The sequence below is a fragment of the Mirounga angustirostris genome, unplaced genomic scaffold (assembly GCF_029215605.1).
Source record: "Mirounga angustirostris isolate CCGP_5_RB_7025 unplaced genomic scaffold, mMirAng1.0.hap1 SCAF_4, whole genome shotgun sequence".
Lineage (NCBI taxonomy): Eukaryota > Metazoa > Chordata > Mammalia > Carnivora > Phocidae > Mirounga > Mirounga angustirostris.
The window spans coordinates 93,365,751-93,393,498 of record NW_026991712.1 but is presented as its reverse complement, the minus strand read 5'-3'; the positions used below and the strand labels follow the sequence as shown (position 1 = coordinate 93,393,498).

At 40.1% G+C, this 27,748-nt stretch overlaps 1 protein-coding gene across 1 annotated transcript in view; it reads left to right on the top strand.

Annotated features, from left to right (window-relative positions):
- Positions 1-6,474: 6,474 nt before the first annotated feature.
- MAB21L3 (mab-21 like 3) overlaps positions 6,475-27,748 on the top strand; it is a 45,187-nt gene continuing 23,913 nt past the window's right edge. The window contains exons 1-2 of the mRNA XM_064588584.1: positions 6,475-6,781; positions 24,177-24,419. Of these exons, the coding sequence (XP_064444654.1) occupies positions 24,372-24,419 (48 nt within the window). The 5' untranslated portion in view covers positions 6,475-6,781; positions 24,177-24,371. The remainder of the gene's footprint in view (positions 6,782-24,176; positions 24,420-27,748) is intronic.

Sequence of the window (27,748 nt, the reverse complement as noted above, 5' to 3'; positions counted from 1 at the left end):
TCTATCCATTATTGAAAGTGGGGGTATTGGAGTTTTCAACTATTATTGTTTAATTGTCTTTTTTTCTCTTTAATTCTGTCAGTTATAGCTTTATTTACATTAGGTCTTTGTTGTTAGGTTTATGAATATGTTTATAATTGTTATATCTTCTTGATGAATTGACCCTTTATCACTTAAAACTATCCTTCTTTGTCTCTAGCAATAATTTTTATATTGAAGTGTATTTTGCCTGAGATTGATATAACCACTCCAGCTCCATTTTGGTTACTGTTTTTTGTTTTGTTTTTGCATTCTTTTACTTTCAACCTATTTATGTCTTTGAATTAAAGGTATGTCTCTTATAAACACCATGGAGTTGGATCATATTGGTTTTTATGAGTTGGTTTTTAAAGTCTATTCTTCATTCTCTGCCTTTTCATTAGTGTACTTAATCCATTTACATTTAATATAATTACCGATAAGTTAGGATTTACATTTGCTATTTTGCTATTTGTTGCTGTACATTTTGTCCTTTTTGTTCCTCTTTTCCTCCATTACTGCCTTCTTTGTGTTAGGTAGGTATTTTCTAGTATACTATTTTAATTTTTTTGTCATTTCATTTACTATATACTTTTAACTTATTTTTTCTGTGATTTCCTTGAGGATTACAATTAACATCTTAGCTCATAATAATCTAATACAGATTGATGCCCATTTAACTTGAATAGTATACAAAAACTTTGCTTCTGTATACTTCTATTCCTTACCCTCCCCCTTCATGCTCTTATTGATGTATAAATTACACCTTTATAGCTTATGTACCCATCAATACAGACTTATAATTATTGCTTTATGGAGCTATCTTCTAAATCATATAGGAGAAAAGAGAGTTAGAAACTAAAATACATATTTATATTTTATTTTTATTTACCTGTGTAGGTACTTTTACTAATGCTCCTTATTTTTAATATGGATTCAACCTACTATCTAATGTCCTTTTATTTTAGCTTGGAGGACTACTTTTAGTATTTCTGTAGGGCCAGTCTGCTAATGATAACTTCTCTCAGTTGTTGATTATCTGTGAATATCTTCAATTTTGAAGGATAGCATTACTTATTATAGAATTCTTGGTTGACAGGTTATTTTTTTCTTTTCCTTTTAGCACCTCATATATGTCATTCCACTACTTCCTGGACTCCATGGCTTCTGATGAGAAGTCAGTAGTTAATCTTATTGAGAATTCTTTGTACATGATTTATCACTTCTCTCTTGAGGTTTTCCAGATTCTTTGTCTTTCAACAGTTTATGATGTGTCTAGTTGTGAGTATCTGAGTTTTTCCTACTTGGAATTTATTGGGCTTCTTGGATATCTAGAATAATGTTTTTCATCAAATTTAGGAATTCAAATATTCTCAAATATTCTTTTTTTTTTTTTTTAAGATCTTATTTACTCATTTGACAGAGAGATACACAGCAAGAGAAGGAACACAAGCAAGGGGAGTGAGAGTGGGAGAAGCAGGTTTCCTGCTGAGCAGGGAGCCCGATGCGGGGCTCGATCCCAGGACCCTGGGATCATGACCTGAGCTGAAGGCAGACGCTTAACGCCTGAGCCACCCAAGTGCTCCTCTCAAATATTCTTTCTGCCCTCTTTTCTCTCCTCTTCTTCTGGGATTCCTATAATGCATTTGTTGGTATATTTGATTATTTCCCACACAGGTCTCTGAGGCTCTGTTGATTTTTATTCTTTTTTCATTTCCATTCATCCAACTGGAAAATTGCAATTGACCTATCTTCAAGTTTGCTGATTCTTTCTTCTTCCTGTTCAGATCTGATATTGATCTTGTCTAGTGACTTTTTCATTTTAGTTATTTTACATTTAAACTGCAGAATTTCCACTTGGTTCCTTTTCATAAATTCTCTTCACTGATATTTTCTATTTGATGAGTCATTGTTTGTATACTTTCCTTTAGTTCTTTAGGCATGGTTCCTTTAGTTCTCTGAACATATTTAAGATCATGGACTTATAGTCTTTGTCTAATAAATCCAATGTCTGGGTTTCCTCAGGAACAGTTTCTATTAATTGCCTTTTTTTCTTGTGTATGTGCCATGATTTATTTTTTCTTTGAATGTTTCATATTTTTTGTTGTTGTTGAAAACTAGACATCTTAAATATATAACATGACAACTGTGGAAATCAGCTTCCTCCCCTCCCGAGTGTTTCTTGTTGTTTCTACTTGTTATGAATATTGTTATTTGTTTAGTGATTTTTCTGGACTAATTCTGTAGTCTGTGTTCTATATTATATGTGGCCACTGAAGTCTCTGCTCATTTAGCTCAGTAGTCAGCTAGTGATTGGACAGAGATTTCCTTAACCACCTGGAACGAATATGATTCCCATTCTTTGCCAAGGGACTCCATTGTGTGTTGGGGGTATGCCTTCAACAAACAGCCAGGCAGTTTACAACTTTGCCTTAGCACTCATTTCCTGCTTGTACAGAGCCTCAAGTCAGCCAGAGGTGAGAGCATAGGGCCTTCACAGGTCTTTTCTGAGCATTTTTACAGCCATGGCAATATGCACAACCCTGTGTATAGGCATAGACTTTTAGATTCCCAGAAATACACAGGAGCTTTCCAAAGCCTCTATGAACATCTCATTCCCCAGCTCTTCTTTTAAGTTCTTGGTTAGTCCATTGTTTGCCCCAACTACTATTCACCTCTTCAAGCAGCCATGAAGTTAAACAATTGATTATAATTGTTTTGACAAATGTCCTGAGGGAAAAGTCTGTTTGTACTGGAAAAACCCAGAGTCAGGTCAAATACAGACAGCAAGTGAGGTCAGATATAGACAGGAAGGACAAGAACTACTAGCAGATGAAATAATGATAATTCTCTGGGAATGAGGCTTTGGAGGAACTCCATCCCTGTCTGTTTCCTCTGGTGGCTGCCAGCCTGCTAGTTTTCACCATGAGTATAGGCTGTTAATTTTCAAGGCCATATAGAGTTGGTAAGTGAAATACAGGAAAAGTTAAAACATTGCAAAATTCTTTCTTTTTACCAAAATTCTGCAGGTGTTCTTGAATAAATCCTGCCCAGAATCCTGCAAGGCTTTGGTTAACTTACTGCTTTCTGAAAAAGCTGCTTTTGCCCATTGTTGCCAATTTTCTCATTATTTTTATGGAGGGGAGAATTTTTGAAGGTTTCTACTCTGCCATTTTCACTGGCATCACTTGCTTCCATGCTTTTGCAGCTGTTATTTTCTTTTCATGAGCACCCTTCCCTTCCTAAACACCCTCATGAATCCTTGTCACCTTTAAGGCTCAGTCTAAATGTTCCTTCTTCAGGGAAATTTTTCCCTAACCTGCCAGGCAACATTGCTTTTACTTACTTTAACACCATCAGTGGTCTTGTGCATATTTATCTGTTGTACTTATTACACCCTGTGTTACAATTAAGTGTCTATATTTCTCTCATCATTAAAATAGGTCGTTTTCATTTGTCTTCAATCAGTTTGCAACTTTTCAGTGTGGCGCCATGTTTAATGTAATGAATATTTTTTGTTGTTGTTGTTGTTGAAAACTTAAATGTACACAGCTATTCTACAGATTTTACTTAAGACTTTAAGTTAGGAAATGCAAAATTCACTTATCAAGAGATTAAAACCAAGTTATTGATAGACCCTCAAATTGCAGACAGATTTGTCAGTTATGTATTTTTCTGTCTACTTTACATAGCAGTCTTCTAGAAGTAGTTGGCTTTTACCCAATTCAGGGTTACAAACTATATGAAGAATAATTACTGTGTCCCCAGCTTGTGGAGAAAAACTATTATAATTCCCCAGTAATTACAGCCATGGTTTGTTATATCTTTAACTGGGTCATCTCAATTAACCTGAAATATTTATAACAGATATTTTGGCTTAGGAAGCTTCTAGAGATTGTTAATCAAAAGAAGTTATGGTGAACTGTACTAGGCTTTCAAGCTGGGGTACAAAAAACTGTAGATGTGGTTGACCTCTATGCTGTTTCTTTCATGTCCTTTTTTGTTTGTTTGTTTTTAAAGATTTTTTTTATTTATTTATTTGACAGAGACAGAGATCGCCAGAGCAGGAACACAAGCAGTGGGAGTGGGAGAGGGAGAAGCAGGCTCTCTGCTGAGCAGGGAGCCCGAGGTGGGACTTGATCCCAGGACCCTGGGATCATGACCTGAGCTGAAGGCAGATGCTTAACGACTGAGCCACCTAGGCGCCTTTTCATGTCCTTTTTTGATAGGGCTTTTATATGATATATGTGTTGCATGGTGTCATTCAACATTATCATTTATCTTAGATCACTTAAGTTTCATTTAATGATTGATGTATAATTAGATTGAGCTGGAAAGCTGAGGATTTATGTAATCTTGCTCTCAATTGGATATTGAAGAGGAAAGCAGAACCTAAGCAATTCTTGGTGCCAGGAGCCCAAGAATCCTTGGATATCTCCAGTGCTAATAACTGACTGCTCAATGTTGTAATAAGGCAAGAATTTACAGAGAAACAAGATTATTTGAAATAAAGCCACATGAGGTGGAGATAAAGGCTTAGTCTTTACTTCCTGGTTGTTCTGGCTGCTTATGACTGATGGGGGTTGTCATGGTAATGGGAGAGAATGAATTGGGAGGCGGCTGTGATAGTCATTGCAATGCAGAAGGGGATTTAATGTACATATCCTTTGTTAATAGGACTTTGTCATAGTCTTCTTCTACATAGGGCTTAAATATCATGTCACCTCTTCTGATGCTAGAGTGCAAAATTAAGACGGTAAAAATATACTAAGTTCTGCAAATCAGACTTGTCTCCGTGTTCACTCCATTATCCCATGACCCCAAGGAAGCTTAGATATGAGGCAGAGACTTGGTAATGAAAAATTTTTAGTGTTTGTATGATGAATTAAGGAACTATAGCCAAATATAAAAGAGTTATTTCAATTGGTACCGGTCATTTGGCACTCTGTTCCACAGGTTTTTTTAATTAAATGTTTAATAATTAAAGACTCATTGATGTTTAGGTATCAGACTTCATTAATTTTTTTCTATTTTTATTGTTGTTATTGTTTTTTCTGGATGGTTTGACCTTGATCATTTTTATTTTTAGGGGCCCAAAAGGCCAAATTTTATTTTCTCAATATTGACTGTAGATTATAAACTGCCATAAACCTATGGTAAAAAGCCATGTTTTCCTTGACATTTGGTTTCCTTAATCATGTTTCAATAACAAATACTGTGGTTTCTGACTAGTGAGACAGAAGTGGGCTCTGAGTGTTCCTTTTGGAGATGATGCCTCCAGCATGTACTTTGAGAGGTTTTTCCTTTCTCAGAGGAAAGTTAGGGTGTTATATCTAATGTAGCCTTTGTGGACTTTGTGGACTTTTCTAAAGTCCTGAGGGAGAGCTCAGAAGAAAGATTTTACTTTAATAGATTCCTGATTTGGATGCCTACATCAAGAACTCTATGTTACCAAGACAGATCATCAGGAGACTCATTTGAAGAGTCCCCGCGAGGCCTCCTATAGAGAAATAATAAATGGGTAATTAGGGTGGTGGTAATAGTGAGCTTCCTGTGATCCTAAGATTTGAACTCCTGAGTAAAGAAGAATGATAATGCTGTCCCCAGCTTCGGGGAGAGGTGGGAAGAGCATCCGAAACCTGTCCCAGAAAAGCAAAGAACTCACCCTTCAGAAGACATCAGCTGAAAGGTTGTTCCACCTTCCTGGGGCAATTGGTTGACTGGTGGGAGAGAGGACAACAAAGGGTGGTGCCACTAAGATGTCTCTCTCCAGCCCCGGAAAACCCACGTGAGTGTGCTAGTCTGCTAGAGCCGCCATAACAAAATACCACTGACTGGGTGGTTTAAACAATGAAATTATTTTCTCACAGCTCTTTTTTTTAATTTAAAAAATTTTTTAAAGATTTTATTTATCTATATGACAGAGAGAGAGAGCACAAGCAGGGGGAGCGGCAGGCAGAGGGAGAGGGGGAAGCAGGCTGAGCTGAGCAGGGAGCCCTACCTAGGGTTCGATCCTAGGACCCTGGGATCATGACCTGAGCTGAAGGCAGACACTTAACTGACTGAGCCACCCAGGCGCCCCAATTTTCTCACAGTTCTGGAGGATAGAAGTCCAAGATCAAGGTGCCAGTAGGGTTGGCTTCTCTTGAGGCTCCTTCCAGATGACTGTCTTCTCGTGTGTCCTCACATGGCCTTTCCTCCATGCAGACATCCTGGTGTCTCTTCCTTTTTCTGAGAAGGACACCAGTCAGATTGGATTAGGGCCCCACTCAAAAGGTCTCATTTTAATTTTATTACATCTTGAAAGGTCTTGCCTCCAAATACAGTCACATTCTGACGTACTGGGGGTTAGGAATTTAACAGATGAATTTGGGAGGGACATAATTCAGTTCATACCAAGATGGGACAGGAAACTCTACCCCTGGGGGGCGGAGGAGGAGAAAGCTCACAAAAAAGGGAACTGTAATTGACCTGGCAACTAATAATCATCTAGTTATAATCAAAGTTGCTGAAGCATAGTCAAAAGAACTGAAAGGGATGATTGGGTCCCTTATCCCAATTTATCTTTCTCCCAGAGCAGCAGGAGAAGGTGACAGCAGCAATGGGCATGATATAAAAGAAAATGGTGATGCTCCTGAAGGAAACAAGGGTCAGCAACATATCCAATCAGCCACAGATGGATCTGCTGAGAAGTCAAGAGAATAAAAAGGTGTAAGACACAGTCCCAGACATCAGAGACCACAAAATCCCATTCAAGCATAAGGTAGGAACATGTGGAAAGTTATTAAATACAGAGATATGATCCAAGCACTTACCAAGAGTTTTTGAGACCCCTATGTGCCCAACACTGGGCATGGCACTAGGAATTCAATGGAGAGCAAATAGACCTGGTCCCAGACCTCTTGTGGCTTCTACTCTAGAGGGGGAGACAGACTAGTAGTCACACAAATAATTTCAAACTGGGATAAGTGCTTTAGAAGAAAAGGACAGTGGGACAGGATTGAGTGTGAGAGAGAACAAATCCATCTCAAGGGAATTCGTGGCTTTTTACCATAGGTTTATGGCAGTTTATAATCTACAGGAACTGAAATGTAAGTTGAGGCCTCAAGAATAAGAGTTAGCCAGGCAAATAATCAAGGGTACCTTGTTCCAGCAGAGGGCATTTTGTGAGCTAAAAGCAACACATCACTTAAAAAAAATAATAATGTGAAATTTTTTTCTGATTATATAAATGATGTGGGCTTATAGAAAATTTATTTTATGCAGAAAAGTATTAAAAATTTACCTGAAACCTCATTTCCTTGGGATAACTACTATAGGAATATATGCTGTTTTATATGGTAAACTGCAGCTGAAAGCCTCTTTTTCTTCTTTAGTTTCTTCCCATACTGTCTCTGCCTCCTCCCTCTCTGTCCCTCATTTGTGAGCCATTTGCATCCCATTTCTTAACTAATAACCATATCTGTATATTTCCATACTTTTTCCAGGTTATTATATATATACTACCTATAGATTACTACCCTCAGATGCTGATTTAATTGGTAGGGTCCAAGCATCTATTTCAAAAGCTCCCCAGATAAGGGACACCTGGGTGGCTCAGTTGGTTAAGCGTCTGCCTTCGGCTCAGGTCTTGATTCCTGGGTCCTGGGATCAAATCCCACCATCAGGCTCCTTGCTCAGGGGGGAGCCTGCTTCTCCCTCTGCCTGCCACTCCCCCTGCTTGTGCTCTCTTTCTCTCTCTCTGGCAAATAAATAAATAAAATATTTTTTTAAAAAAAGCTCCCCAGATGATTCTATGTTTAACCAGGGTTGAGAACCATTGATTCTAATCATTCTTTCAAATAGTTGCACACTATCATATGATGTGGATGGTCACTTTTTATTCAACTATTGCACCATTGATAGACAATCCTTTATCTCCATTATAAATAATGCTATAATATACATTCTTGTACTTATATTTTCTAGCTCACTTGTAAAATGGAAATAATGATAGCACTTATCTCTATCGGCTTGTCATGTAGATAAAGTGGCTCAATATTTGTAAAATATTTAAAACAGTACCTGATGTGAAATGTATTTAAGATGATGATACCATCATTATAACTTGTATCTGATACTTTTATATATGATTATTTATTTTGGGGGGTTGAATTCTGAAGGGTGAGATTTCTGGGTTATATTTTTTAAATTTTGGTAGATATTGCCAGAATACTTTCCAAAAAGGTAACAATGATTCATACTTATACTGATAATGTTTCAGAAGGATAATTCGCCCAAATCCTTGTCAGCAACACAATTTTCTACTCTTTTTAGCATTTGCCAGTTAGATAAAAAGTGATATTACTTCTTTAATTCCTTACTTTATTTTACATTTCCTGCACTATAAGATAACTATTTTATTGATCATTTTGATTTGTTGTTGGTGGTGGTGATGGTGTGTGTGTGTGTGCATGTGTGAGAGAGAGCAAAAGACAGATTCTCCTTTTATTTTCCTTTGCCTATATTTTCTACTGGAATATTTGTCTTTTTCTTATCATTTGTAAGAGCTCTTTATTGACACATATAGTAACTGTTTTTCTTCATTTATCTTGTGACTATTTTATCCTGAACTATTATTTACCTTTTTAGTTTTTGTGGTACCTTTGTTCACATAATCAGTTTTAATGTTTATATAATCAAATATATCTGTATTTTCTTATATACCTTTTGGGTTTCTTGACTGAAACCCAATTCCTAGATTTTACATATATTCTCTTAAAATTTATTTCAAGATTTAAGAAGTATGAATTTATTTTACCTTAAAAATATGGTATGAGATAGAGTGAAGAAAACTTAATTTTCTTCAGGGTAGGGAGCTAGTTTTTATACCAGCATTTATTAAATAAGGCATCCTTTCTTGCTTGGTGCTTTTAAAGAAATAAAAAAGATAATTGGGGCTAAAATTTTATGGGAATGGGGGAGAGGAGTAGTGAGAAATGAGAGTTGAGAAGTAGTCAGGAATCAGGTCACACAAGATGGTAGGCATAAAAAAGGACTTTGGAACTTACCACAAAAAGCAATTCCAGGGGTGCCTGGGTGGCCCAGTCAGTTGAGTATCTGACTCTTGATTTCAGGTTGGGTCATGATCTCGGGGGCATGGGATTGAGCCCTGCATCAGGCTCTGCATTCTGCTAGAAGTCTGCTTGTCCCTCTGCTCGCATGCATGCTCTCTCTCTCTCTCTCAAATAAATAAATACAATCTTTAAAAAAATTATTTAAAAAAAAATGAAATTCTATTTAAGAGTTTGAGCAGGAGAGAGATATGATCCAATGAGAATTTTAAGATTGCTCACCCCAGGAGTCTCACATCTTTTTGGGATATATATATAATCTATAATAAAAATCGGGCTTTCTCCCCTTCTGTTTAAAAAAAAAGATTGCTCACCCCAGTGTGGAAATGGTGCTGAGGTACAAGTAAGGAAGTAGAGGGACAGTTTATACTGGAATAGTCCAGGTTAGATGCGATGATGATGTAGAGAAGAAGGGGCACTGGTGGTCAGGATTGGATGGATAGACCCAAGAGCTATTTTGGAGGCAGGCAGGGTTGAAGGGAAGATTGAATGTGGAAGGTGAAGGACGGGAAAGAGTCAAAGATGACTTCATTTTGGGGATGAGGGTGGTTCCTTTTTCTGATCTCCTTAAAACTGGACAAAGAACAGATTTGAGAGAAATATCAAGAATTTAGTATGAAAGAGATGAAAACAATCATAAAGGAACATTATTATGCAAAGTCTGTGGCAGTCAACCTGAAAATTTAGAGGAAATGGATGATTTTTGAGTCAAATGTAAATGGCCAGCACTGACCCTAGAAGGGATAGAAAAATTAAACATATCAGTAGCCTTGGGAGATATTCAAAAATGGAGATTTTTCACTTTTAAAGGCCAGAATGCTTTGGCAGCTGAGTTGTATCTAAGCTTTGAAGAAAAGACATTTCTTATATTATTTAAGCCATTCTAGACTACTGAAAGATATAGATGAGTTGTGGCGTTGTTTCCAGGCAGAAACCTTGAAACAAAGGGAATGCCCATCAGAAGTCGAGTAAATTGTGGCACATTTATACCATGGACTACTATATAGCTATTTAAAGAGTGAATTCTGTCTATAGCAGCAAACATGGTAGGGCAGGGGTTGGGGGGGATTTATACACTACATTGTTAGGGGGCAAGATGCAGAGAAAGTGTATATAATATTATCCTGTTTTTGTAAAAAGAAACAGCAAAACAAAACCTAAATGGTATGTATATACAAATGTAGAGGCAATGTAGAGTTCTTACTTTTTCTTTGTATATTTCAAATGGTTTCACCTGTTACCATGAGAATCTATTACTTTCATGATAAAAGATGAAAACTAATCAGTTAGGTTTTAGATATGTTGATTTTGAGAAATCTTCAAGATATCTAGAAGGAAATGCCAAATGGTCAAGATACTGTAAGATCTGGTGTTTGGAAGAGAGGCATGAGCTGGAGGTCATCAGTGGGAGTCATGGCAGTGGGACATTTGAAGTCATGGGAGTGGGTAGGACTGCTAAATGGTATGTAAAGTAAGTGAAAAATAATACACAAGACCACACTAGAAGGAACTCTGCAAAGAGATATCCAGTGAAAGAGGAAGCACCAATGAAAGAGACCAGGATGGAACAACCAGAAATGCCACAAGGCAAACAAGTGTTTCTGGGATAGTAGACATTGAGTGGTGTGGGGTTCAGAGGGACCTCACTTTGATAGAAGTGGTCTTCACAGATAACCCAGAAACCCATAAGAGAAATAATCTCTCTCCCCACCCCCACCATTTCCTTTTCACCACCAGAATATTAATGACGACCAATTGTTTCACATCCTTCACAGCTTCTTTCTAAGATGGCATAAGGACAGGTATTTATAAGTACTATTGACTCAAAGAAACAAAGCTTCCTTGAGTAAGCTCTCATGCTTGAACACCATCAAATGGGATTGGAGGAAACTGGGGTCCATCTATGAAGAAACCAATGCCTTCAGACAAGGCTTTGAAAACAGAATTTTCTATTAAGAGGCATCATTGAGGAGCTGAATGGAGCAAATTTGTAAGAAAGTCATGTGCTGGTGGTAGACAATACCCAGGACCTCTTAGAGCAGCCACTCCAGTCAAAGTGCTAGAGACTTTATGTGTTGCTCAGATCTCTCCTCTTCTTTCTAACCCTCCTGCTCTCACCCTAGTTCACTGCCTAGTGGTAGTGTGTTATTAAAATAAATAAGCATTTATTTGTAGCATTTACACCACTTCCGAACCAGTCCCCTATGTGTGGCTTCTCAGGGTCTCTGCCTAATGTTAGGTTGTGCACTGCACAAGGATACCTGAGTGAGGGATGAGTGGGGCTGAAATCTAATGTGCTCTACTTACCAAACCATGAAACTTTGTGTGGACTGCTTCTCCCTGGAAGGTCTTGCTCACACTGGTGTGGTCAGCTCACCAAACATTAGCCTTATAGGATTGGGAAAGGGGCCACCCTTCTCTGATTTGCGCACTGGGTGTTGAAGTGTCTAGTATCGGTTCTGAGTCCCATGACAACAGCGAACCAGACACAATCTCTGCCTGCGAGGCTGACAGGCTAGTTGAGGTGGATAATCCCATACACAACTAGCTGCAAAGTAAGTTACTTTAAAGAACAGTGTCTGACATATCAGTGCATTGTTCAAAATTCTTCAAAGGCTCTCCGCTGCTTACAAGGAAAAATCAAAACATCCTAGCCTTGAATTCAGTGTCTTGTGTAATCTCTCTAAACTAGTCAGGCACCCTCCAGGTGGTCTGCTGTGACCACGGTCCGGGACAGTGTCTCTATGCCTGTGTCTGGATGGTATCCCTGGCTTAAGATACTCCCTCCCACCTACCTTTCATAGCACTCACCTCTTCAGTATGCTGTCAGTGTGCTCTCAGCCTTCCTTTCCATGATTTCCTGAAGCAATTTGTCTGGGCCAGCTGGAGAGTGACCCATCAGTACAGGACTGATGATACCATTCTTTATACTTTGGCCTTGACTCTCTAACTTTACCTAAAGAAGGAACCTATGGAATCAGTAGGATCTTTGCATTGTTGGCACCCAGCACAGAACTTGTACCAAGCAAGAGGGTGATGAGTTTGGTTGTGTAGTCTGAAGATTCTTTTAAAATTTCCCAACGTACTTGCAAATAGTTCTGTCAAATGCTTGCCCCTGAAACTGTATAGCTACCTTGAAAAGATAGACATGTACTGTGAAATGATTTATGAATGTTCTCTTACTGCCTCTGACCTACATATATTTTTTGTTTTCTTCCGTTTATATCTTTCCTGCCTCAGCATGATACATCTTAATAAAGAAAACCAGCACAGACATAAATACTTTATAGTTGTGCTAATAATATTTTCCTACTTTCAAACATTTATAAAATTGAAACTGCTTTTTAATTATGCAGAATAATAGTGGCAAAACTAGAAAGCAAATATAAGGGAAGCATCAAGACATGAGCTTTTTGTTTTATTTTAATAACAATTTGTAGCATTTACACCATTTGCTGATTATAAATAGCATATACTCATTATAGAAAATGTATAAAAAAATGCACGGAAAAAAGCCCGTAATTATTCCACCATCCCAAAATAACAACCATTAACTTCCTTTTGTATTTTTCTTCCTCCTCCTCCTTCTCCCTACATACTCTTAAAAATTTCCAATATACCTGGTTATTAAAATGTATCATTCAGAAAGGTTACTGTCCAAGGCAGTAATAGGACATTTACATGTCCAGAATGACCCTCCTGATCTTTCTCTCATAATATTAGACTTAATTATTTCAATCTGACTTGTTAGCTCCCTGATTCTGAAGTTTAAAACCATGACTAGCATTTTAATAATTAGCAGTATATGAGACCTAATAACGAGAGTTCAAAAGAGATCAGACACTACCGGATGTCTGATCTCTGCTTCCACACGTAAGGATCTTGTTAGTCGCCACTTCATCCTAACAAGTAAAACATTGAACAGGCCAAAAAAATCAACAACTCTTCTTGGATTCATAAGAGAAAAGATGCCACAGGGCAGACCACTGCCCTCTGAATTGAAGAGACAGATAGGTGAATACAGAGAATCCCAGCTTACCAGAGCAGAAATGTGGAGAAAGAAACCTCCCTGGGAACTGACAGCAGGGCAGGAAAACCTGAACTATGATTGACATGTTGTTGGAGGCTTGGTACAGACAACTCTGAGATAAAAACTCCAGGGACCCAGTCATGAGGGTCCTCCACAATTTTGTGAGATTTTCCTCTAGGTTCTCCACCGGATCCTTACAGTAATTACCAGAAAAAAAATGTCCTCATGCTTCCTGTGGGGGAGGGAGAAGGAACCATTTTTAAATACACCAGAGCAGTCTGTTCTTTTTAACAAGGCCTGCCTTTAGCAGAAACTCATTAACCAAAGCCTAACCTGCTGGGGTGTTATCAAGAACTGACCCAGAAGAAGGGAAATACCCAACTCCAGTAAGCTTTAGCCCTCATGGGAAAGAAATAAAACAGCCAACTCCTGCCCACTCTAGCCATCCTGTCCCACTTCAGGAGGGAAGAAAAAACTGAGAAACTAAGGAAGTTCACAGTCCAGAGGCACAGGTTCACCAAAAGTCTGCAACCTCATCATAGGACTAGAGAAGGCTTCCCCTCCCCCTGGACCTCAGCACCACCTTACTAGAGGCCTATTTGCAGCTGATCCTTTGACCCAGAATGTCCAGCTGTCAAGAAAAAACTACAAGGCATATGAAAAGACAAAAATCACAATCAGAATCAGACATTATAGGGTATTGGAAGTATCAGATAGGAAATTTAAAACAACTACGTTTAATATGCAAAGGGCTCTCATGAGTAAAGTAGACCACATACAAGAACAGATAAGCATTGTAGGCAGAAAGATGGAAATCCTAAGAAAGAGCCAAAAAGAAATGCTGGAGATAAAGAACACTGAAAGAGAAATGAAGAATGCCTTTGATGTGCTCATGATAGACTGGACACACCGAGGAAAGAATCTGTGAGCTGCAGGCTATCTCAATAGAAATCTCCAAAACTGAAAAGCAAAGAAAACAAAGATTGTAAAAAACAGAACAAAATATCTAAGGACTGTGGGACAACCACAAAGAGTGTAACATACATGTAATGAGAATACCAGAAGAAATAGTGAAATAAGCAGAAGAGATGTTTGAAACAATAATGACTGAGAATTTCCCCAATTAAATGGCAGATACTGCACCACAGATCCAGGAAGCTCAGAGAATACCGAGTCCACTAAGTGCCAAATGCCAAGCAAAACAAAACAACAAAAACAAAACCAAAACAAACTAAATCTAGGCATATCATATTTAAATTACAGAAAATTTTAAAAATGAAAAAAATCTTTGGGATTTTAAAAAAAGATTTTATTTATTTATTTGACAGAGAGAGAGAGAGAGACCACAAGTAGGCAGACAGGCAGGCAGAGGGAGAGGGAGAAGCAGGCTCCCTGCTGAGCATGGAGCCTGATGTGGGGCTCAATCCCAGGACGCTGGGATCATGACCTAAGCCGAAGGCAGACACCTAACTGACTGAGGCACCCAAGCACCCCTCTTTGGGATTTTTTTGAAAGAAGGGAAAAAACACCTATCTATAGAGGACTTCTCCGAAATGATGCAAACAGAAAGAGGGTGGAATGAAATATTGAAAGTGTTGACAGAATAAAAACCACCAACATAGTATTCTGTACCCTGTGAAATTATCCTTCAAAGTGAAGGAGAAAGGAAGACTTTCTCAGACCAACAAAAATTAAGAGAATATGTTGCCAAGTAGACATGCCTGGAAAGAAACATTAAAAGAAGTTCTTTAGAGAAGAAAAATAACATAGGTCAGAAGGGTGGATCTACATAAAGAAAAAGAAGAACACTGAAGACTTACTTGGCTTAACATAATACTCTTTAGGGCGCCTGGGTGGCTCAGTCAGTTAAGGGCTGCCTTCAGCTCAGGTCATGATCCCAGGGTCCTGGGATCAAGTCCCATGTCTGGCTCCCTGCTCTGCAGGGAGTCGGCTTCTCCCTCTGCCCCTCCCCTGACTCGTTCTCTCAATCTCTCTCTCAAATAAATAAATAAAACTTAAAAAAAAAAACCCATAATACTCTCTAGCTCCATCCATGTTGTTGCAAATGGCAAGATTTCATTCCTCTAAATGGCTGAATAATATTCCATTGTGATATATACAGATATAGATGATATAGATATAGATATATCACATCATCTTTATCCATATGTCAATTGATGGATACTGGGGCTATTTCCATTATTTAGCTATTGTAAGTAATGCTGCTATAAACATAGAGGGGTGCATATATCCCTTTGAATTAGTATTTTTGTATTCTTCAGCTAAATACCTAGTAGTGTACTTGCTGTGTTGTAGGGTACTATTTTTAACTTTTTGAGGATCCTCCATACTGTTTTTCACAGTGGCTGCACCAGTTTGCTTTCCCACGAACAGTGCAAGAGGGTTCCCCTTTCTCCACATCCTCGCCAACACCTGTTGTTTCTTGTGTTGTTGATTTTAGTTATTCTGACAGGTGTGATGTGATACCTCATATGAGCATTTCCCTGTGGTAAGTGATGATGAACATCTTTTTTGTGAGTCTGTTGGCCATCTGTACATCTTATTTGGAGACATGTCTGTTTATGTCCTCTGCTTTTCATTTTGATGTAGTCCCAATAGTTTGTTTTTGCTTTTGTTTCCCTTGCCTCAGGAGACCTATCTAGAAAAAGTTACTGTGGCCTATGTCAGAGAAATTACGACCTGTGCTTTCTTCAAGGACTTTCATGGTTTCAGGTCTCACATTTAGGTCTTTAATCCATTTAGTTTGTTTTTATGTATGGTGAAAGAGAATGGTCCAGCTTCATTCTTTTTCATGTAGCTGTCCAGTTTTCCCAACACCATTTGTTGAAGAGACTTTTTCCATTAGATGTTCTTTCCTGCTCTGTCGAAGATTAACTGACCATATAATTGTGGATTCATGTCTGAGTTTCCTATTCTGTTCTATTGATCTAAGTGTCTATTTTTGTGCCATCACCATACTGTTTTGATTACTACAGCTTGGTAGTGTAACTTGAAGTTCGGAATTGTGATGTCTCCACTTTTGCTTTTCTTTTTAAGATTGCTTTGGCGATTCAGAGTCCTTTATGGTTCCGTACAAATTTTATTTTATTTTATTTTATTTTTTTAAAGATTTTATTTATTCATTTGAGAGAGAATGAGATAGAGAGAGAGCATGAGAGGGGGGAGGGTCAGAGAGAGAAGCAGACTCCCTGCTGAGCAGGGAGCCCGATGCGGGACTCGATCCCAGGACTCCAGGATCATGACCTGAGCCAAAGGCAGTCGCTTAACCAACTGAGCCACCCAGGTGCCCCCGTAGAAATTTTAAAATTGTTTGTTCTAGTTCTGTGAAAGATGCTGTTGTGGTATTTTGATAGGGATTGCATTAAATGTATAGATTGCTTTGGGTAGTATAGACATTTTAACAACATTTGTTAAAACTTTTATTTTTTATTCTTATTTGAGCTAACAGAAAATGGTTTGTTCAAAATAATAGCAACAATGTATTCAATTGGGGCACCTGGGTGGCCCAGTTGATTAAACGTCTGCCTTCAGCTCAGGTTATGATTCCAGGGTCCTGGGATCAAGTCCCATGTCGGGCTCCCTGCTTGAAGGGGAGTCTGCTTCTCTCTCTCTCTCTGTCCCTCCCCCGCTCTCTCTCTCTCTCTCAAATAAATAAAATCTTTAAAAAACCAAAAACCAAAAAACCCCAAAACAATTATTCAATTGTTCAAATGTTCAATTGTTAATTGTATTCAATTATGTGTGCTTATGTATATTCTATGTATATGTACTACTTAAATCTTTTTTTTTTTTTTAAGATTTTATTTATTTTGACAGAGAGAGAAAGACATAGCGAGAGAGGGAACACAAGCAGGGGGAGTGGGAGAGGGAGAAGCAGGCTCCCCGCAGAGCAGGGAGCCTGATGAGGGGCTCGATCCCAGGACCCTGGGATCATGACCTGAGCTGAAGGCAGATGCCTAACGATTGAGCCACCCAGGCGCCCCACTACTTAAATATTCTTATGTACAAGTAAAATGAATGATAGCAATAACACCAGGGATAGATGGGATGGGAGGAAGGAGTTAAGATTATTTTGTTATTATAAGGTATTCATACCACCTGTAAAGTGGTATAGTGTTATTTGAAAGTAGACTTGGATTAGTTGTAAGTGTATATTGCAAACCCTAGGTCAACAACTAAAAAATGTAAAAATTAGCAAATCAAATCCAACAATACTGAAGGTACAACACCAAGAGTGAAACAATATAAACTATGGACTTTGGGTGGTAATGAGGTTCATCAACTGCACAAATGTACGACTCTGGTGGCAGATATTGGTAATGGGGGAGGCTGTGCATGTGTTGGGGAAAGGGATATATAGGAAATTTCTGTACCTTCCTCTCAATTTTTCTGTGAACCTGAAAATGCTCTTTAAAAAGTCTTTTTAAAGAAAGGCACTATTTGGTTACCTTACACAATATTTATATTTTTTCAATAAAATAACACAGAATATATTATGAAGAATCTGGCAACTTGATTTTATTTTCATTATAATCAATATTATTGGGTCTGTATTTAAAAAATTATCTATGGTAACACTTTTTTTTTTTTAAAGATTTTATTTATTTATTCAACAGAGAGAGACAGCAAGAGAGGGAACACAAGCAGAGGGAGTGGGAGAGGGAGAAGCAGGCTTCCCCCCCGAGCAGGGAGCCTGATGCGGGGCTCGATCCCAGCACCCTGGGATCATGACCTGAGCCGAAGGCAGATGCTTAACGACTGAGCCACCCAGGTGCCCCAGTAACACTTTTTAATGAAAAGTTCTATGGATTTTGACACATATATAGATTCAAGAAAACCCTGCCAAAACTGGGACACAGAACATTTCCACCAACCCAAAAGTTCCCCCAGCTATCTGCCTGTAGTCACATCCTCACCTCACCCCAAACACCCTGGCAACCACTGATCTGTTCTCCACAATTACGGCTTGATCTTTTTTGAGAATTTTTCAGAATGCCAAATAAATGGAATCATGGTATGTAACCTTGGTTCTTTTGCTCAGCATGGTGTAGTTAAGATTCACCCATGTTGTGTTTATCAGCAGTTTGTTGCTTTTTGCTGTTGCATAGTAGTCTGGTGTGCAAGTTTCACAGTTTATCCATTCACCTGTTGAATAGTTTTGGGGGGATGTCCAGCTTTGGACTATCACAAATAAAGCTGCTGCAGGTGTTCACGTACAGGTTTTTATATAAACCAAGTTTCATTTCCTTAGGCTATAAACCTTGCAGTGGGATTGTTGGGGGTCAAATTTATATTTAACTTTATGAGAAATCACCATGTCATTTTCCAGAGTAGCTGTACCATTTCACATTCCCAGCAGAAGTGTATAGTGTTCTAGTTGCCCCAAGTACTTGTCAGCACTTGGTATTGTCAGTATTTTAGCCATTCAAATAAGTATGTAAGTAATGGTATCTTATCATGTTTTTAATATGCATTCTTCTAATGGTTAATGATTTTGATTATCTTTCTATATGCTTATTTGCCATTCTTATATCCTCTTTGGTGAAGTGTCTATTACAGTTATTTTCCCATATTTTAATTGTGTTATTTGTTTCTTGCTGTTGAGTTTGAGAGTTCTTTGTATATTCTGGATACAAGTCTATTATGGAGTATGTAGTTTTCAGATATATTCTCCTAGTCCATAGCTTGTCTCTTCATACTCAAAACAGTATCATTGGAAGAACAAAATTTTTAAGTTTGATGAAGTCCAGTTTATCAGTTCAGTTTTTTTTTTATGAATCTTCTGTTTGGTTTTATCTTTAAGACCTCGCTGCCTAACCCCAGTCACAAGGATTTATCCTGTGTTTCTTCTAAAACCTTTATTGTTTTATGTTTTTCAGTTAGACCTATGATCTATTTTGAGTTAATCTTTATGTAAGGTGTGAGCTTTATATTAAGGTTTCTTTCTTTCCTTATGGATGACTTATTGTTCCAATACCCATTAGTTGAAAAGAATATCTTTCCTGTGCCAAACTGTGTTTATGCTTTGTCAAAGATCAAATGGCTGTATTTGTGTAAGTCTGTTTCTGGAGTTTCTATTTTGTTCCATTGATCTCTGTGTCTGTATCTTCTATCTGGCTCTCTTTTAACTAAAAAATAGTAATAAATAAACCCCAGAAATATTTGTCATGTGTCATGAGCAATAGAGGGTGGATGGGGGAGAAAACAGTCCCCTGTGGGCCCGAGAACTAGCAGCAATTGATCCTCTCTATCACCTATGTCCTGCCCCCTCCTAGCTCAGACCTGATGGAAACTGAGCTGAATAGATCAATAAAGTTACCAGGTAACTTCATGGTGTAACCAGTTAATAAAACCAAATGTCTTCTTCCTTAAACACTTTCCTCACTCTCAGTGTGTTCTTCGTGGTGTCAACTGAAAAATATGCCAGGCTCACATAACTCAGTGCAGAGGGAAGAAGCTGTACCCTGACTTAAGGAAAAGTTTCAGATGAAAATACAACTAACTCTGCTTCCCATGCAGGGAGATACAAAAATGGAAACATCTCTTATGACTTAATTTGAAAATAAATTTCATCTAAGCCATAGCAGGAGTTTTATTACATCAACAACTGGTCTCTGTTAAAAAGAAGTTTCTGGGTTACCTTTCAGCATGGGCCCTTTGCATGAGGAAAATCCAGAATGACATTCCAGTGCACAAAAATATAGATGGGTGGACACACAGAGAGATGGAAACATTTCTAGATAGTCTCCTTTCCTTTCCCCTAGCCCAAACTGGGATCATTTGCTATATACTATTTTGTAACTAAAATAGGTTGTCTTTGCTGCATAGAAAGCTGGGGTTGATAGCACTAATTATTTCTCATTATTTCTTTTGATCACAGGTGAGAGCAGTGGTAGAGTCATTGGTGTTAAGTAAACACATGTTTTCTCCCTTCAGGCTGATGTTGGAGGACTTCTCCTCTTTCTGGGTGTATTAGGATAATAATTGCAGCTAAGAAATCATGTACTGTTTATTGACATGGCCAGATGGAGCCATTACTTTTACAAAGACACATGGGTGTTTGGATTCCAAGATCCACATGGCATCTTCTAATTATTGGCCAGTTTTTCAGCAGTCCTGACAGTTTTAGGCTATGAATAGTGGCTTCTTTCACATGCAAACATATCTTATCCTGTTTCTCTGCTCTTTCTGAGTTGAAGTCAGCTTTTAAAACAGACGTTATCTGGGGATGCCTGGGTGGCTCAGTCAGTTAAGTGTTTGCCTTTGGCTCAGGTCATGATCCCAGGGTCCTGGGATCAAGTCCAGCATCGGGCTCCTTGCTCAGTGGGGAGCCTTCTTCTCCCTCAGCCTGCTGCTCTCCGTGCTTGTGCTCTGTCTCTGTCTCTCTCGGATATAAATAAAATCTTATTTTTTTTTTTTAAAGGGACATTATCTGATTCCCTTTCTACTATTCATGATGGTGCTCCCAAAGTGAATGAATGAGCATCTATTCATTATTTACCTTTTACTTTTCTCACTTTATCTTATGCCTCTAGGTAGGATGGGATTAGACTGAAGAATGAGAAAAGGGGCCACCCTCATATATTCATTTGTTTATTCGTTCATTCATTCATTCATTCTGCAGATATTTATTGAGAACCTACTCTGTGTCAAGTACTTTGCCTTCGAGGGGCACATAGTACAACAGGTGATAGATACAAGTGGTCTAGGAGCACTACATAGAGTCCCTTATTCAGCCTTGAGAATTAGAGAAGGTCTGTATATGAGTTAGCCTAGTGAAGGGGGAAGGAGATAGGGGAGAGTACCCAAGCAGAGAGCATTGCCTATGTAAATTCCAGAGAAGATGTCAATGATTTTTCAGAGGACTGCAATGATATTGGTATTACAGGAGTATAGAGTGCAGAGGTAGGTTTTTTATTGTCCAGTATTTGATTGTACAGTATTATTTCAACACACACACACACACACACACCCTAGAATATCCTCCCTAGATAGGGAATATATTCTTGAGTCCACCATTGGCCCCACCCCTTTCCATTGTTCTACTCTATCCTGATTTATTTTATTATCTGCCCAACCCATGTAGGTGTTTGAGTTTGGGACCTTCTACCTCTGAACCTAGATAAAGATCAAGCTCAAGCTATCTCGGTTGCCATTTCTGGTATGACAGGAAAGGAGACTAGCTTTTTGATGGGACTCTGAAGACCAACCCAGTGAAAGATCTTACCCCAGAGATAAGACCAGGACAGTTACTCACATACATTAAAAGGAGGGTTCCCCTCCCCAGGGAGGAAAATGGAATATGATAACAAATATTTATTGAGATCCTATCATGTGCCAGGTACTATGCTAAGTTCTTTTATAATAGGCCTCTCTATAAAAGATGATAGTCATTTAAAAGATCACAGGTGCATGTATAAAATTAAACTTATAATTTATAAAGTGATCTGATGCATCTCCAAATATCCTATATATGAGAATGTCACTTTCATGTGTAATGCAGTCAAATTTTCGTCACTACTGAGGGTCAATTATGTGTTAAGTACTGGACTACAGTGGGGATACTGAACGGACAGGGTCACTGCCTTCTTCACTGCTGGGGACTTCCTCACAGCATGGACAATTGTCTCTGGTCCTTGGAGGTGTCAGCTTTGAGTCACCCTAGAACTAAAGGAAATTTTTGAAAAATATGTCAGGGTTTGTGACCTTGGTGAACTTTAACATATTTGTGTATTTAAGATTGATTTGGGTCAAGCCAACCCTTCTCCTGGGAAGGAAAATTGCAGCCATTAGGTAAGTCAATAGGAAACACCTCTGTTGGTGAATCAGGGGTGACATTATCTTCCTAGGACTTTCATATTGTTGGTTTAGGATTTTGAATACCTTGCTAAACTAACTTTAAAAAATAACTTCTTGGTCCTCACAATAGAAATTGAGCCAAAGCTGGTTTACATGTTCATACTGGCATTTGGCATGAGTCATGAGAAATGAGGATATTTATTTCCCCAGAAAGGAGGAGAATCTGAGTTAACTTTGAATCCCTCTCTGTGGCCCAACATAGTGCCTTAGGCAGACTGTTGCTCAATAAATATTTGCTAATCCAAAAGCCACTTAGCCAGAGATCTGTATCTACAAAGAAAGGTCTTCTTTGCCAATCTGTCAGAGGGCCTGCACTGTGGAACCGCCCTATATATTGGAACCTTTGCCCATGAGGAACTCTATCAGGGAGTCAGGAACTGGTTGGGTTTATATAACCTTCTGTTTGCCAGGTATGGCATCCAGGTAAAATTAGAATGTAGTAAGCCACCCTGAGCATAGATTTCTTCCTTCTCCCAGGCTCTACAGCTGGCCTGCTGGTCGTTCTCCCTGTTCACATCTGGGAAGCATCACTAAGCCCTAGTGAGAGAAGAATTCCAGTTGCAACATTCTGATCAGCGGCTGTGCTGGGGCAATGGAGGAAGGGCAGCCCCAGGCACAGAATGATGCAAGTTTGTGCATCTGATGACGGCTTGTGGGGGAAGCTGAGAACTGTAGGAAAGGCCCCACCAGAAGACCAGGAATCCCAAGTTAATGATTACAGTGCAGTAGAAGTAAGGACAAAAAAACGAGAGCTCATGGGAGAAACCAGGAGGACTTTGGTGAAGTTGAAAATGAGGCAGAGAGGGGATTCTGAATTGTAGGAAATTCCAAGAGGCAGGCTCATGTTCTGTTTGTGAAAAACCAAGTTCGGAATGACTGACCAGTGGTAAGCCAAGAGAAGATTCTGAAATATTCGGGAGCATCTGATAGCAAACGAAGGAGACTTTGAATTACAAATAGAAGAAAATGGAAAATCAAGGCAGTTTTGAGGAAGGGTAGCTTTGCAATCTTTACAGAGAATATTTCAGTTGACTACACTATTTAACAGGAGGGATCTATAGAAGCTGGTGTGAAGGCTGGATTAATGAGGTGGGCGGAGCAGGTTGCTCTGGTGTGGCTCAGATGCGACTTTCAGACGGGGCAGAGCGTGGCGTTACGCAAATACAGTGGCTACCAAAAGCGGAGTAGCCCAGGCACCCAGCATGGCTGCTGAGCTCTCAGAGGTGGGTTTGGAAAGACATGTGTTCAGAGCATTGCTCAGAAGTGAGCTGGGCTCCCAGAAGCGCTGTAATTTCTTTAGATCATCTGATAGCTGTCTCCGATGTTTACCAGCTTCAGGGAGATCAGGCCATTGTGAATTTTTTTTTTTTTTTTCTGTAATAAAACTAGCCCCAGCCAACCAGACTGGGAACTTACTGCCTGAGCTGTTTTCCAACATGGTTTTGCTGGCAAAACCAGACAAGAGTGTTTCCTTTACTCTCAAGGGCCCTGTTTACACTGACTTTATTTTTACTGCCAGCTTTCAAGTGGGAAGAGGAAGATTCTATTTAAAGGTCAGCAGGTGAGCAGAAGGATCCCTCTCCTGCTATTCCTGGGGGTGCCTGTCCATGTGTGCATGCCTCTCTCTGTTTGTACCTTTGTGTGTGTGTGTGCGTGTGTGTGCATGTGTGTGTGTGTGCTTTTCCACATGCAAATTATTTGTGCCCTGATCTGATTGATGAGACCAGATCACTTGTTTGTAGGCATAATGATGGGTGCCTGGCTGGTTGTTTGGCAGTTCCCTGTTTGTTTATTGTAAAGAAGGTAAATCAATCTGTGGGATTTTCTGGATTGGAGGGCAAGGAATATTTACTGTCAACAGGATAAGAACAAGGAGATATAAGATACTGGGCTGCAGGGTGCATCTAGTGTTGGGACAAGAGCATAAAAAGGCGGGGAAGAAGCCAACTACAGAGCATTTCTATCTTGAGATTTAAGTATCTGAGTGGGAAATACAACTTGGGAAAATTGCCTTTGGTCAAAGCACCCGTCAATAGAGCTAAATTGAGTCAAATTAAGTTGGACTCGAATTCAGTTTCAATTTCATCAACTCTCCTTTTTAAATTCCTTTTTTTTTTTTTTTTAATTCCCGAAAGATGACAGACAGATGCTCCCAATTTGGAAATGAGAGCTGGAGGGAAGAACTGAGAAGGCCAGTCTCTGGTCCACGTACACATTCTCAAAGAAATTTAGCACCGAGACTAACATTCTTGGGAAGCCAACCTGCAAGTATCCTCCACTGAGGGACAAACCAAGACATTGCTGCTCCATTGAGGATTGACCAACAAGCCATGAAATCCCTGACTGCAGGAGACTTGGAAGACTGCCTTATGACTAAGGTAAGGACAGGTACGGGTCTCTCCCACATTCCCACCCCATCCCTCCTGCCCCACCAACCTGGATTCAGAAGGGATGTCAGGCTGCTTCCAAAGATGCATGAAATGCTCCTCGGGAACCCCAGACCATCACCCATAAGAGTGTTTAGGGAGGGCGCCTGGGTGGCCCAGATGGTTAAGCGTCTGCCTTCGGCTCAGGTCACGATCCCAGGGTCCTGGGATCGAGCCCCGCATCGGGCTCCCTGCTCGGCGGGGAGCCTGCTTCTCCCTCTCCCCTCTCCCCTCTCATGCTGTTTCTCTCTCGCTCGCTCTCTAAAAAATAAATAAAATCTTAAAAAAAAAAAAAAAGAGTGTTTAGGGACTTAGCCTTATTTCAGTCCTCTCTCTGAGATTCTAGTGCCAGAAGCCCTTTGGGTACAGACTGTGGAACAGAAAGTTAGAACGTGGGTTGGAACTCCATCTCTGCCATTGGTACTGGGTATAGTTATGAGGGAGGCACGGAACCTGCCTGAGCCTCAGCTTTCTTCTCTGTCAAATGGGGGTGATAGTAGGGTCACTGAAAAAGAGTAAATGAAATTAAGAATGCCCTTTAGAAACTATAAAACTGCTAGATTTAAAAATATATATCACATATTTAGTATAAATCCATTAAGAGTTCATTGAATTTCTTCTTTAGAGAGTCATAGACTCTTAGAGTGTTAGAACTGGAAGGGACCTTACATATTATCTAACTTAATTCAGCCTTTCCATTTACTGATGAAGCTATTAAGGCACAGAGCCACCCGTAAAACCAGAACATTTAAAGTAAGATTAGGGACTTGTCTAAGATTAGGGACATGCCTTCACAAGTAAACAAAGCAGAGTTCATTATCACAGTGATAAGTTGATTTTGTAGGCAAACCACTTAGATAAATAGGGGAAACTTAAAGATGATAAAAATTACAGCCAACAGGGGCGCCTGGGTGGCTCAGTCGTTAAGCGTCTGCCTTCGGCTCAGGTCATGATCCTGGGATCCTGGGATCCTGTGATCGAGCCCCGCATCAGGCTCCCTGCTCTGCAGAAAGCCTGCTTCTCCCTCTCCACTCTCCCTGCTTGTGTTCCCTCTCTCTCTGTCTCTCTTTCTGTCAAATAAATAAATAAAATCTTAAAAAAAAATTATAGCCAACAAAGTGATTTCCCATTATTTCCCCTTTTGGGGGCTATTATAAATGGAAGGGGTGCTGGCTGGCATTTTCCCATGGTCCTGTGTTTTCTGAAAGAAAAAAAAGTCCAAATTTCTTTTAGCCTGGCAAGTAATACTTTATCTTTCCACGCTGTTTCCCTGCTCTCCAATAGCAGAAATTCTAAACAGTGCTCTCTACATTGAATCCAGCCTGTGCACAGGTTTTCTTTGGCCTGCAGAGTATTTTTAAATTTTTTCAGATTTGTTACAAACATTTCATAATAGTGGGATTTTGCATAGAAATCCAGATTTCCCTCTTCTGTGGAAAAAGGAAAACATCAGGATATCTGTCAACCACAGGTCCCGTTTCTTGCCTGGCAACCGTGGATTGGGGCTGAGTGTCTGTTCAACAGAGCATGTGCTCACGGGTTCTCTGGGGGCTGTGGCACTCCTGCGCCCCCCCTCAGCCCTTCCTCTCGTGTGCGTCCACCCTCTGTCCCTGTAGGTGGTGAGTCTGCCGGGCATGCCCCACAAATACCATGTCCTGAGAAAGCCTAAGGCCTGAGCTGATCCTCTCTCCTCTGCCAGGGGACACATCCTCTCTCCTCTCCATTTCCATTTCTCTGGCTCATACTCATCCTTCAAATTCAGCTCAGAGCCTACCTTATCACGAAAGATTTCCTTGACACCCTAACCAGAATGTTTTGGCTTCCCTTTGAACTCCTGTCGTAATTATTACTGACAATATTTGTTTGGCAATCAGTTGTGTATTGACTCTTGGCATCTTTCCTATTATTATCTTGGGTGGCAACTTAAATATCATCTCGTTTTATTCTTTTTTAATTTAATTTTTATTTTTTTTATTTTTTTAAAGATTTTATTTATTTATTCATGAGAGACAGAGAGAGAGAGAGAGAGGCAGAGGGAGAAGCAGGCTCCCAAGGAGCAGGGAGCCCGATGTGGGACTCGATCCCAGGACCCTGGGATCATGACCTGAGCCGAAGGCAGACGCTTAACCATCTGAGCCACCCAGGCGCCCTTGTTTTATTCTTTACAAGTTTCTGTAGGGGATGAGAGTGTCTCGGGTATCTTCATTCCCTTTGACATTCCCAGATGTGGTCAGAATATCTTTAGGAGTCACTGAAGATAATACAAGAATGGTGTAAAAGGTGCTGGCAGATTGAGGCCCAGGCAGGATCTCATGGAATCTATCAGCAACCGTGTGGCGTGTGCCCAGTACCTCCAATAACTCGACCAAAGTCACACAGCTAGATAGTGAAAGTGCGAGGTGTCGGTAAGAAAATTCTGTTTTACTCCAAAGCCGTATTTGCTCTGCTAAACCCCTCTGTATCTCCACAAACACACACTGAGCACCTGCTGCGTGCAAAACACTGTGCCCAAAACCCAGGTCCAGGATGTGGCCCGTGAACTGAGAGGGAAAATGTGTTTGGGGTGTCTTTAAGGATGGCCCTCTCCCTCCTGCAGATTTTGCACATAACTCCAAGGGTGAAAGGAGAATGTTCCTTGTGCAGACAGGGAAATAACACAGGGCAGACCGCAGGGCTGCACCGGAGATTTCCACAGGGTGCTGGAGGAGAACTGAGGAGTGTTGGCTCTCAGGGGGGAGGTGTGGTACAGCAAGAGGAGTGGAAACTCAGCCTGAGAGCACGCATGGGGTTTTAACAAGTGGAGGAGTACTGGAGAGGCCTTCCTGGCGGAGGGAACCCCATTCAAGCAGTCAGTGTGGGTGTCGTGCCCGGCAGCCTTGTCCCTGGGGAGGCCGAGCAGTACAGTGGTTACGAACGTGGGCTGCCAGGTGCCCAGCATGGATCCCCGTTCTGGGGCTTACTGACTGAGGCGGGACCCAGAGCAAATTCCTTACGCACTCTGAACTTGAGTTTCCTCCTCTGTAAAATGGTGATGATCGCAGCATCCACCTTCCAGGATTGTTGGGCAGCTCAAGGGGGCTGCAGAGAGGGTCCTGCACACAGGAGGGCCTCCCGTCCCAGCTCCGTGGTGCAACCGTTGCTGTGATTTTTGCGCAGCTGTACGGAGTCTGTGGGGCCCCAGCATCTGGCTCAGGGAAGAATGGGTCTGAGAAGATGGGGATATGATGGTGGAAGGCCGCCTATCTCATCTGTAGGTAGCACCTTAACGTCTCCATCCTTTT